This window comes from Sciurus carolinensis, chromosome 7 (assembly GCF_902686445.1).
Source record: "Sciurus carolinensis chromosome 7, mSciCar1.2, whole genome shotgun sequence".
Taxonomy (NCBI): Eukaryota; Metazoa; Chordata; class Mammalia; order Rodentia; family Sciuridae; genus Sciurus; species Sciurus carolinensis.
Window position 1 is genome coordinate 103820071 of NC_062219.1, and position 12784 is coordinate 103832854.

The 12784-nt window shown below is 38.5% G+C and overlaps 1 protein-coding gene across 12 annotated transcripts in view; it reads left to right on the forward strand.

Annotated features, from left to right (window-relative positions):
• The first annotated feature begins 6823 nt into the window (after window positions 1-6823).
• Window positions 6824-12784, forward strand: part of Pkhd1 (PKHD1 ciliary IPT domain containing fibrocystin/polyductin) — a 463263-nt gene continuing 457302 nt past the window's right edge. For 10 of the 12 annotated variants that reach the window (XR_007109414.1, XR_007109413.1, XR_007109415.1 and 7 more), the window contains exons 1-4: window positions 6824-6988; window positions 8758-8885; window positions 10367-10444; window positions 11082-11226. Coding sequence is in view for 8 of the 12 variants with exons in the window: in XM_047557741.1 (XP_047413697.1) it covers window positions 8834-8885; window positions 10367-10444; window positions 11082-11226 (275 nt within the window). In the remaining 4 variants the exon portion in view is untranslated. Of the gene's footprint in view, window positions 6989-7812; window positions 7953-8755; window positions 8886-10366; window positions 10445-11081; window positions 11227-12784 lie in introns of those variants that run through there. The other 2 variants (XM_047557742.1, XM_047557744.1) reach the window with 2 other exon arrangements.

Below are 12784 nucleotides of genomic sequence, written 5' to 3' on the forward strand. Positions count from 1 at the left end.
AAATGAATTTTGTGAACAACTGAGGTCTACCAACCTGTATGCCAAGTGTTTTAGCAAATGCTTATCTTCCTTTTTGACATAAGATCAGTTTAAATATATCACACTCATTTTTTTTTTTTTTTTTTTTTAGATGTAGAGTGATCAACCATCCTGGCTAGCCTGGGTCTTTCCCTGTTTCAGCATTAAATGTCCCAAGTCCTGGGAAATCTCCCAGGCTTAAGCAAATTGTAACAGTTGGTCACCTTATGGATAGATGTCAACTTGATTACGTGGCTTTCTGATGACCCTATGTCACTAGTATGGACTTGCTGTGTTGAGTATTGTAACCCAATGATGCCCTCAGAATGACTGAGGTATATGGTACCATATTGTCCCTGACTACCTGATGCTAGTACCAGGCAGCTATGTTTGTCTGAGAGATGATACTCCCTACATGCATGGGTATCGTAACCTTTTCCTCTATGCTACCCAGTGTTCTTGTTGGACTTCAGGACTCTCTTCAGGAATATGGAGGTCACTGCAGTTTGCCTTCTCGGTAAGTGAGGTCATTGTTATCAAAATAAGTTAATGAGCAAAAGGATTTTGGACAGAGGCAATAATGACAATTTACTTTAGTGTAATTTTACTTAGTGGGAAAGAAAATTTGTCAAAGAAACTATGAAGGAAATACTTCACCATAGCTTAGACCCTCTGGTAGAAAAGATTCATTTTTCATCCAAATTTGAGTTTCTATATTTATTATTCTTAGGATTTCAGTTTAGTGAGGAATATATTACCCCAGAATGGAAGGTAATTAGTTTGGATCCTCCATGAAGAGCAAGACTAAGGAGACTTGAGAAAAAGAAAGAGGCACAAGCTAGGTCAGTTCTAGAGAGGAGAAAGAGGAGTCTCCTGAGGAGGATTCTGATGACGTAGAAAATGGGAGGGTTTATCTACATGTCTCACAAGAAATGTACCTGGAGAATAAGAAAGAGCTTTCTCCCGAGTCCTCTTGCCCAGTGAAATCCTTACTTGGAAGGGTCATGTTAGTGTCCTGCTCTCTTGATGAACTCCCTGCCTTCTACAGAAATTTGTCAATAACTCGAAGGGGATGTAACATAAAAAGACAAGAAAGCAGGAGAAAGCAAAAAAGTGTACTAAGCATTCTTGGTTTTCATTTTAAACTCCCTTTGACTTTTGCTGCCCCTGTCCACTTGAGAGTGCTTTTCCTCATATGGATCCATGATTCCATGTAATTGTGTGTCTATTCGATGTAAGGTACAGAGCAATGTTTTAGGGTTACAGAGGCATAAAGATAATTCTCTTCCTTAAGAAATGTTCATCTGTGGGTTCATCTCTGTGGTATTCTGTACCATTGGTCTGCCTGTCTATTTTAGCGCCAATACCATGCCATTTTTGTTATTATTGCTCTTTAGTATAGTTTAAGGCCTGGTATTGTGATACCTCCTACTTCACTTTTCCTGCGAAGTATTGTTTTGGCTGTTCGAGGTCTTTTATTCTTTCAAATGAAGTTCATGATTGCTTTCTCTATTTCTATGAGGAATGTCATTGGGATTTTAATTAGAATTGCATTGAGTCTGTATAGCACCTTTGGTAGCATGGCCATTTTGACAATATTAATTCTGCCTATCCAAGAGTATGGGAGAGCTTTCCATCTTCTAAGGTTTTCTTCACTTTCTTTCTTTAGTGTAGTTTTCATTGTATAGGTCTTTCACCTTTTTTGCTAGGTTAATTCCCAAGTATTTTATTTTATTTTTTTGAGGCTATTGATAATGGAGTGGTTTTCCTAATTTCTCTTTCAGATGATTCATCACTTATGAATAGATTATGTGTGTTGATTTTATATCCTGCTACCTTGCTGAATTCATAGAAGTTTTATAGGGGAGGTTTTTGGATTCTCTAAATGTAGAATTATGTTACCAGCAAAGAGTGCCAGCTTGAGTTCTTCTTTTCCTATTTGTATCCCTTTAATATCTTTGATCTGTTTAATTGCTCTGGTTAGTGTTTCAAGGATGATGTTGAATAGAAGTGGTGAAAGGGGGCATCCCTGTCTTGTTCCAGTTTTTAGAGGGGATGCTTTTGGGTTTTCTCTGTTTACAATGATGTTGACTGTGGGTTTAGCATAGATAGCCTTTACAACGTTGAGGTATGTTCCTACTAGACACTTTACAGAAGAAGATATACAGGTGATTACTAAAGATATGAAAAAGTGTTCAACATCTCTAGTAATTAGAGAAATGCAAATTAAAACAACTCTAAAATTTCATCTTACTCCAATTAGAATGGCTATTATCAAGAATACAAACAATAATAGATGTTGGTGTGGATGTGGGGAAAAAGGTGCACTTTTACATCGCTGGTGGAGTTGCAAATTGATGCAGTTACTCTGGAAAGCAGTGTGGAGAATCCTCAGAAAAATTGGAATGGACCACCTTTTGACCCATTTATCCCACTTTTTGGTTTATACCCAAAGGACTTAAAATTAGCATACTACAGTAACACAGTCACATCAATGTTTATAGCAGCTCAATTCACAATAGTTAGATTGTGAAACCAACCTAGACACCCTTCACAGATGAATGGATAAAGAAATTGGTATATACACTCAATGGAATATTATTCAGTCATAAAGAATAATAATATTGTGGCATTTGCAGATAAATGGATGGAATTGGAGAATGTCATGCTAAGTGAAATAAGCCAGTCCCAAAAAACAAAAGGCTGAATGTTTTCCCTGATAAGTGGATGATGATATATAATGGGGTAGGGCATGGGGGATGAGAGAAGAATGGAGGAATTTTAGATTCCATAGAGGGAAATGAGAGGGAGGGGGTAGGACAAATGGTGGAATGAGGCAGTCATCATTACCCTATGTACATGCATGATTACATGAATAGTATGAATCTACATCATGCACAACCATAGAAACAAAATTATGTACCCCATTTGTGTGCAATGAATCAAAATGCAGTCTGTAAAAAAAAAAAAAAGAAAGAAATGTACATCTGAACTTGAGAACATTATGTTAAGTGAAATAAGTCAAACTCAGAAAGTCAAGGGTCATATGTTTTCTCTTATATGTGGAAACTAGAAGGGAAAAAGGAAAAGAAAGGTGTATATGTATGGGATTTCATGAAAATCAAGGAAAGGGACTGGGGAGAGAAGAGGGAAGGGAAAAGGGAAATAATGGGGAATTATATTGATCAAATTACATTGTTATATCATTTGCACATATGAGTATGCAACAATGAACCCCACCATTATGTACAATTATAACACACCAATAAAAAATATGGGGAAAAAAAGTAATTTACCATCTAGTTTGGGAATGACACATATAACTCAAATGCTGCCGGTAGCACTCTCAGCCTGTGCATGTGTATGAGGTTGCATTTACAGTAGCACCCAAGTTTTGATGACTTTGAATTCTGTATTTGCTCACATGAAAATTTAACTACTGTTAGAGTTTATGTATCAGTTAGGATCCCACTAGAAAGAGATGGTGCATGTGGGCTAAAAAATTATTAAGATTATTTCTAAGACATGTAGTTAAGGTACAGAAAGAGTAATTCTTATGGTACAGTAATAGGAACTAGCAACAGTGGAACTGTTACTATCTTTGGTCTGAACAAGGAAAGAGGTGAAGGGCATCAGAATCTGGGGAGAGAGAAACAGCAAGAAAGTAAGAGCATGGGAGAAGTCACTCTATGGAAAAGAGCCCTCTTGTTCCTTTGCATGTCCCTCTAAATTTGGTTGTTTCCTGATTTGTGAAACCACCAAGACACCAAGGAAGCCCACTGGTGCAATCCACAGAGTATGGTGAAGAAGGAAGGGGTAGTGAGTAGATGTAGAGGATCAAATGGATGATATCAAGCACACTGACTTCAGAGAATTCCTTAGTGATGTCCATTTTGTCCATCCTCTTCCCTCCTGGCTTCCTTTGTTTCATATCCATGTCCTCCAAAGCTATCTAGAGAATCTTCACCATTGACACTGCTCCTGGGGTTGAAGTCCTTGCCAATGGTACACTCTTTCATTGTACCTGTGTGAGTCTAGGTCCTCCCAGAAGCAGATACTAAGACAGGAAGTACTAGTGAGAGAAAATGGAGCTGGAGGATGCTGGGGGACTGTTGCCCCTAAGTGAAGGAGAGCGGGTGGAAGCGTTGCAGTCTGCCATGTGCTCTAAGAAAGGCTCATAAAAACTGTCAGGGAGTCTTTAATAAGTCAATGTTACTATCAGAGAAGTCCTAGGTCTCCTTGAATGGACAGTCCTGACTACCCCTGCCTTAGTCGGTTCTTGACTGAGAGAAGTCTATAGAAGTGTGTCCTTAGTCAAAGATGGTAATGAATTTTAGGGTGCAGCAGCAGGCCCTTGATCAATTATGCTTTCTGTCACTGGATATCTGCAAGGTGCATTCTTATGGCACCTGGGTGGATCCACAGGAATTCAGAATAGTGTTGGAATACAAGAAAAATAGGGTCAGAGAATGACCTTCTCCCTCTGACTGCCTGAGTTTGCTTCATGGGCCTAAGCAACAATGTTTTCACTGAGAATTTCACAAACAGAAAAAGCTTTCTGTGGAATCTTGTCAGGGTCTGAAATGTGCCTATTTGCTCTCCTTGAAGTGACTGGGACCATACTCAGGATACCTTTTGGGGACCATTTTTCCTCTCCATTGGGTCAGAGACTGGAGTACATGACTTTACTTAGATTTCTATATGAGAGAGGCCTTGGGGTGATTAGTTGGAAAGGTAGGGCTTGGCGGGAAGCTTAGGTGTGTGTACATTTGGGGTCTTGGGGTGGATGAGGAAGCTCCTCTGTGAGCTCCATCATGTGGTATAACCACTGACTATAGAGTTCTACAACTTCTCCTTTTAGGTCTTTGGGTACAAAATGGGTCCTTGTGCCTCATTTCTTGAATAATAGAGCTCAATTTTTCACCAAGAAGTTCATAGAGCGAAACTAGAAACCAAAGTCTTGGATATCCTTAGAATTCTTTTAGTCAACAGTAGAGGGATACATCTCCACATAAGAAATTTGGGGTCCTTTTAAGATGGGACCTTGAAGAATGGGGAAGGGGGAATGGAAAGGTAGATGTATATAGCATGTTACAAATATGTACGATGAATCTCACTATTTTATATAATTAATATGTACTAATAAAAACAAATTTAAAATAATGAAATCTTAATAGCTAGCCTGCCAAAAATAATTATAAATATCTACTATAGGCTATTTATCCAAGGATAGACGGAATTAATTTATGGAATTTATTTTGTTGTGGTGCTAGAAATTGAACCCAGGGTCTCATGCATGCTAAGCAAGTGCTTTATCACTGAACTACTTCCCCAGCCCTAATTTATGGAAATATTTTGCTGAAGTAGCAAGAAAGAAAACATGAGTTAAATCTTAGGAGACCAAGCAGGAGACTCTACAAGAATATAGTGAAATTAGTTGGTTATGTTTCTGTTTTCCTTGCCAGACAGCAAGCACCATGAAATAGAAATTGTGTCACATTCTTTAAAAACATTTTTTTAATGCATCTAAGTGATTCATGAGTATAATTTCTTTCACAAAAATAAAAAAAATAGTGGATTGAAATCTTCGAGTATCTCCAGTAAACCTGGTCTGTTCCCTTCTTCCCATTAAACGTATGGGGGACACACAAATGTGATTCAAATGATGCTGCTTGACCTGCATTGTAGGAATCAGGAGTGGAAACAGGTTTCAGCAGGCAGTCAGGCTTTGAAATTTTACTTTGGTACACATTTGACCAGGACAGAAATGGTTCAGGTGAGCTATTATCAGGGAGATTTCTTCCCTACCACCCCAACTTGGTCAAGCACCCTCTCTCTGCATTGCTGGCTGCAGTTCTACAGGAATCCTTTGGCTTATGGTTGGTTGCTGAGCTGTGCTAGACAGCAGAGTTGGTGTAAACTTCCACCTTTCCCAGGACAGTTTCACTGCTCTCAGAGTTGTTCTGTGCTTTTGTGAATTAAATCTGATCTTGCTGGTGTTGTTCTTCAGGTCTATTGATGTTCCTTGAAGGTAGAGACAAGACTATCAAATTCTACCACAATGATTCCTCTACCAAAAGGAGAGGGTGGGGAAAGAAGATGAGAATATTTTCTTATCAGGTTTAAATTGGGATGGACGGTGGGACAAGGATGGAGAAGTCAGATGTGGACTAAGTTAAAAGGTGGTATTAAGTTAAAAGGTGGTATTAGGTGGACCCTCCTAAGTCCACTGGTTCTCTGGTCTTTATTATGAGTCAGTTAAACCAAAAACTGGGACTTGTGGTCTGGGTCCTACTGGAAAGTGCTGGTACAAGTCAAGACTTCTTCTTGGTAAAGAAAGCAAAGTAAGGAGGGAAGGTGAAAAGTGAAAAAAACAAAGAGACCACTTAAACCTTTTGCAGCAGGACTTTGAACAAGTCACTTCCTCTCTCTGCTTCTTTAGGTCTATACCTCTATAGTGAATGTACACTCTCACCCCATGGCTTAGCATGTCTGAGTCACTCTTTTGAAGAACCAGAGACCCTTCATGAATGGAGATTAGCCCTATAAGGACCTTTCTCCTGAGTCTTCTGCTTTGTCACTAACCTTCTGGCAAATTCTTTCAATCACTGGTGGACTTTTATTTAACATTCTTGTCTGGGGCACTTGCAGTAAGTGTAGAAAAATGTAAGACTCTCTTTCTTTGGTTATTAATAAAAGGCCCCAAGGGGGAAAAAAACAATCCTAAGTAACTCGTGTTAATCATTAAACATGCCCTATGGCCAGTTCTGAATTTCCACTCTGGCACACGTTTGGCCAGTACACAAGGGAGTTAGGTGAGTTACAGTCCAACAGGAGTGAGTTGCCTGCATGGTAGCTGCAGGCTGGGCTCTCACCGGATCCCGCAGTTTTCGGTTTTTGGCAGAAAGAAACAAGATCATTTGGAAAAGAAAGATAAGTTCTCCCTTGAGTTATGACAGAAACAGAAAAGGTACTGTTTGCTTTAGAAAAGACCCTGCTGTCTGTTTTCTAGGTATTGCATCTGTTGCTAATGTGGTGAACAAAAGTAAATGAGTGGGACTTGGGGGTCTAAAGTAAGAGCCTGGAGTATCATTGTCTTTCAAGGTCCTAGAGGAGGGGAAACTGAGAGAGGAGGGAGGAAGAAAGGAGGAGGAGGGGAGAGGCAGAGGAGAAAAGAGAAAAACAAGAGAGGACTTGGCTAAAATCACACTGTTCTCCTCTGCGGATGAAAACTTTCTAGTTAAAAGATATAAAGGGAGATTAAGTTTATTCTTAGGAAGAATTCGTTACATTTATCATTGATATTATTACTCTACTTTAGAGGAAAATAAATACTTCTGAACCTAGAGTTTTAAAAAAACCCAGTGTGTAAAACGTTATCTCCATTGTTCTAAGCCTGGGAGTAGACACTAAAATGAAATATTAAAATAATGCAGCCAGATTGAAAGTAGACTCTTCAGTAGGGAGTTACTGTATTGGGTGTAACAAGCAAGTCAGATCCTGTGCTTGGGACTAAGTAGCAGATATTTCTGAGTACCACTCTCCTTGCAGTAGATGTATTTCTGCAAATTCAATGTTTGTAAATTGGATTATAGTCGAAATATATCTGAAAATGTAAGTAAGTTTTTGTCCTAAAGGAACACTTGAAGAATTCACTTGGAAATTTAAGTACTCCTTTCATGAGTGTAGGTAGCCCTATCTATGCCCCAGTGGTGAATGATGAGGGCGAATGATGAGGGCAGATTTTATGCTTTCTTAGCTCCTAGTAGAATGCCCACCCTCTAGTGGGCGCAAAATAACCTTTACAGTATTGAGTTAAATATAAGTGCTTTTATATTTTGGTCAGGCTCTGGGTGTTCCCTAAGTATGAGGGGGTTCAGCCAGGCTTCTGTGGATTCTGCCCATCCCACATGGATGTGAAAGCCATTTCTCTCAGAGTAGGTAAAACCAGATTTAGGGCATTTGAAAATGCATTCATCAATTAGAATTTACTTGGCTCTGTGTGGTATCTTACAGTAACAGGTTTGTGGAAATGGAAGACTGGTCCTGGTCTCTCTGAGGAAGATATCATCACTGTCTAGAAGATAGGGCTTGTGTGGGGCACAACACTGTCAGGTTCAGGCTCATAGGACATGTGCTAGAGGTTTGAGAGGAAGGTCAAGGAAACCCGGAGTGGCTGTGGAAGGGTTCAGTGGATGAGGTGGACCCTGAACTTGGCCAGGAGGAGGGCCAGGATCTTATAAGGTCATGGAGAAGAATTGGGAATCCAGGAAGGGACCAGTAGGAACCAAGGTAGAGACTGATGTATGGAAGTCTTATCTGAGTGGTATGAGAACAGCATAGCCACAGTGCAGGGTTCAAGTTGGAGAGTCATGTAAGACAGAGCAAGGAAGGTTGGACGAGGCAAAACAAACGAACCCCTCCATAAACTAATACTCTGATACTCAGAATTTATTTTTAAAATTCGGCTTTTGATTAATAATGAGTTAATTAAAGATATTATTGTTCACCTAGTTTAAACATACATAAAATAAGCTGGTGAAACAAGGGAGTTGGGTGATGATAATTTTCTGTAAGATTCTTAGATGATCCCTTTCTTCTGAGCTTGGAAAGATGGTGGGTTCCTGTGAAGGCTCTAGGACCATATTTACTCATCTCTTAAAAATTATCACTTCAATACAGCAAAGTGATAGTATATAAGCAAAAATGATAGTCATTTTTTAAACTTTTTTTATAAAGCTGTCCTGCACCAATCAACACTGAAAATGCTTTTAATGCATGGGTAATCCTACGAAGATTGACTTAACTGGACATAATGGCTGGCTGGCTGCTCTCTGTGATGAGTATTGAAGTACTACTTTTGGCAGGTGAGTGGAACATATTTGAATGGATTACAGATTAGAATTCATTAGGTGACGTTGGAAATTATTAATAATTAAAAGATTATTTTGATTGTATGTCATAAATATATATAATTTTTACTTGCCAATGGAAAACAAATTAAAAATATTATTTTAGAAAGAGGTGTTGAAGGATCTGCTTCTGGGTTTAAATTTTTGTTTAATAATTTTTTTTTCTGATTTATATCTGAGGTTATATACTAAATTGTTATGAATAGATACATCAACTTTTAGTGGCCAGAGGAGGTTACTGTCATATTCAATAATAAATTATAACCTTTCTTTTGTAATTCCTTTTAGAGTTATATGATGTGATTCTTTTTAGATTTTACTGCTCTACCCTCCCTAAGGGAGTAACTTTTCTTGTCTTTGTGATTAATGACTGCTTATGTTAAAATCTCTTCTAAATCATGTCTCCAATTTTCTCTGTGAATTTGGTCATCCCCCCTCTGATCTGGTTGGGGCCGCCATGATGGATGGCTCCCCACTACTCTCAGGTGTTCAGTGTGTCACCTGCATGACTGAATGTACACGGAAGGCCTGGGATAGTGACAGGTAGCATGACTTGGATTATCCTTTAATATTTCTGACACAGAAATGAAAACATTCTACAGATAACAGTTTCCTTTCTGATTACCTCACTGATAAGCTGACTGATTTTTGCTGGTTTCCTTAAAATGCTTTTACCTGTGGCAAGGCATGTACAGGATCATCATCAAAGATGGAGGGATTTATTAGGGTCAGGCTCAGCTGATGGTCTGTATGGGAAAACTAATTTAGCCTAGCATGTGAAGTCCATACTGATTCTTGAAAAGGAAATTCTAGCAATGAGTGATACTTCAGTCCCTTTCTGAACCATCAAAGCAAAAACAAAGATGTAGGGAAATTTGTATCCATTTAGAAGTCATTCTGAACACATATTCAAAAGCAGAAACTAGAGGACAGGGAACTAAGCAGGAAAATTGAAGTTTGAACAGCTTCCAGAAGTTTCTTCCCTCCCTAGGAAGTGGAAATACGAGAAATAAATGGTGATCTTTACACTGATTAAAGAGTAAGAAAGAGATGAGAGGTAGTATTGGTTCAATTAGGAACTAAATGTTTCCAAAGGAAGTACAAATTAAGGATCATCCTGGTAAGCACTGGGATTTCAAATGTCTAAAATGAGAGGGATCAGTTGTCCATAAAATGGGTATCAGAAGGAGTGTTCCTCAGGCCTGGTTAGAAATGTAATTCTTATATGAATATGTAACAATGAATCCAATTATTATATATAATTATAATGCATCAATACAAAAAGAAGAAGTATGAATTCTGAACCAGAAACTCTGGGAAGGGGCCCAATGATCTACGTGCTATCAGGCCCTTGTGATGATTCAATGCATCTTAAGTTTTGCTTTAAAATATTGGGAATCTGACCTTCAACACCAGTTTTTTTCACTTATTTGTAGAACCTTGCCTGGATTTATGTATTGAACCTGAAGAAGGTAGCCTTGTGGGGGGAACATGGATCACAGTCAGCTTTGATGGTAGGTTTGGGTTTTCTATTTATTGACTAACAATCCTAAGGAATCTGAGTTCTTGCTTCCTTGTCAAAAGGCAGGTAAAGGAGAGAGTGAAGGAAACGGACAGGTTGATCCAGTTCTTGTCTTCGCAGATGCTCGCTGGTTAATGTCCAGGGGAGCACATTTCACTACTACACATAGAAGGCCAATTTCCTGTCTGTGGAATGGGACTTAGGAACACTTAAACAGACTATATGAAAGTGCATAGCATAGGCCTTGGCAGTGTGCCACTGAGAATCTAGGCTATCTTCCTCACAGGCAATTCTATCATTGAGTGCTTCTAAACCATGTACTTAGCATGACTATTTCTAGCAAAGTACAGAGTAACTTTGAAGGTTGAAAATTCTTTTCAGATTTAGGCAGACCTGAAGAGAGAAAGCTTTTTTTTAATTTTAATTTTATTTTTATTTTATTTTTTTAAATCAGCTCATAAATAAGAAAATACCTTTTTATAGCAGGCACAAATGCCTTTGGAGATGAGTAGTAATTTGCTCCTTAGGCAAACTGGGTGTCTTAGATTGCCCCCAAGTGGTCACTTTTTTCATTGCCCTATGTGGATTGCCACCGTTCCACCTAGATTTCTCCTTTACCTTGAGTTTAGGTTTGGATTCATCTGTCCTTTACCCCACCAACGGCTCTCAACTGGAGATACACCTGGTGAATGTGGCCATGCCTGCATTGCCCAGCATCCCCTGTGACGTCTCTCCTGTTTTCTTGGATTTGCCTGTGGTGACATGCCGGACCAGGTATCTGTCTGGAATAAGACCAGACAGGATGAGCAGCTTTTGAAGACATTTTACAACCATTCTGCTGTGACCACAGTTATCATCTATAGCTTTGGGAAAAGTTATGTGTGAACATGGTTCTTACATGTTCTTGTCAGGGTTCTAGGGCTTAAGGGAAGATGAGAGAATGGGGAAGAATTTAGAGATATTTATAAGAGGGACTGGATCATCGTTTTATTTGTTTTGTTAACAAGGAGTTCTATGGCTATTAAGATTTCAACAAATAGGGTCACTTTGGAATCTAAAATAGGGCCACTTGGAATCTGAAGTACTCATGATTAGGAACAGACATAATTGTAATGATTGTGCTTAAAACCAAAACCAGTTAGAAAGGAAATTTTGCTTTGGGTTCAGTTTGTTTGCTTAGTTTGATATTATTTCTATTTAGGAAATATTTGTATAGAATTCCAGGTAATCTATTGTTCTGCTCAATTTTTGTTGGCCTATGAAATTATAGTTCATTCCTTCTTTTGTGTATCTTAGAGGTGCTTCATAAGATGGATCATTGGCTAAAGGAAAGAACATTGTCATTTCCTCTTGTCTTCTGTTCCTTCTTACAGGAAGACCCCTGCCTTCCATTTTCCCCTGTTGAAATCCACCAACCAGAGTACAAATGCCACCTCTTCCCTGAACATCCAGCTCAGTGTCATCTTTCCCTTCCTTGACAGAGGCAGAAGGATCCCCTTTTAGTAATCCACCCTCAGGATGCATGTGCACACACACACTCTTTTGTGCAACTCAGAATCCTGTACACAAAGGCACAGCATCTGTAGCCTTGTGACCCTGTTTCCTCTGCCCTGTGCTTCTCATGACACTTGTCAGTTGCCCACTGGTCAGGTTTATCATCATAGAATTAACGTGGTAATTAATGATTGTGCATAAACCCAAACTTCAAGACCAGGGAATGTGTTTAATTTCACTATCATCATCTTTGGGTACCTTGGACAATATTTTACAAATAGAAAATGCTCATTAGATGCTTGTCGAACAAACTTCCTTAGAGTACTATTAATGATTAGCAAATTGAAATAATTTTTCCTTAGATTTTTATGGAGTATTTGGGCATAGCCTTCCTGCAAGTATTTGCCATGAAAAAGCCAAAGGTTTAGATTCACATATCTGATCTCCTCATTCCCCATATACCAATAATTTTAAGATGTACCATTGATTTTATGTCACCTTTTCATAGAACAAATATACCCTCTTCCTTCTACTCATTGATTGGAAAATGAATGTGAAATTCAATTAACATTCAAGTGTGAAAAATGTAGTTTGTCATTACTGACATGGTATTTTATTCATTATCATGAAATGATATACCTGCTTTCTCTGAAGAATCATTGCAGCATTGAAATCAGCGCTGGCCAATTAAACTATAATGTGAGCACAAATATAATTTAAAAGTTTCTAGTAGCATCATTAATGTTAAAAGAAACAAGCAAAATTAATTTTAATATTTTACTTGTCCCACTATATCCAGAATATTATTTCAACCTGTGATCTACATGTTATTGAGATA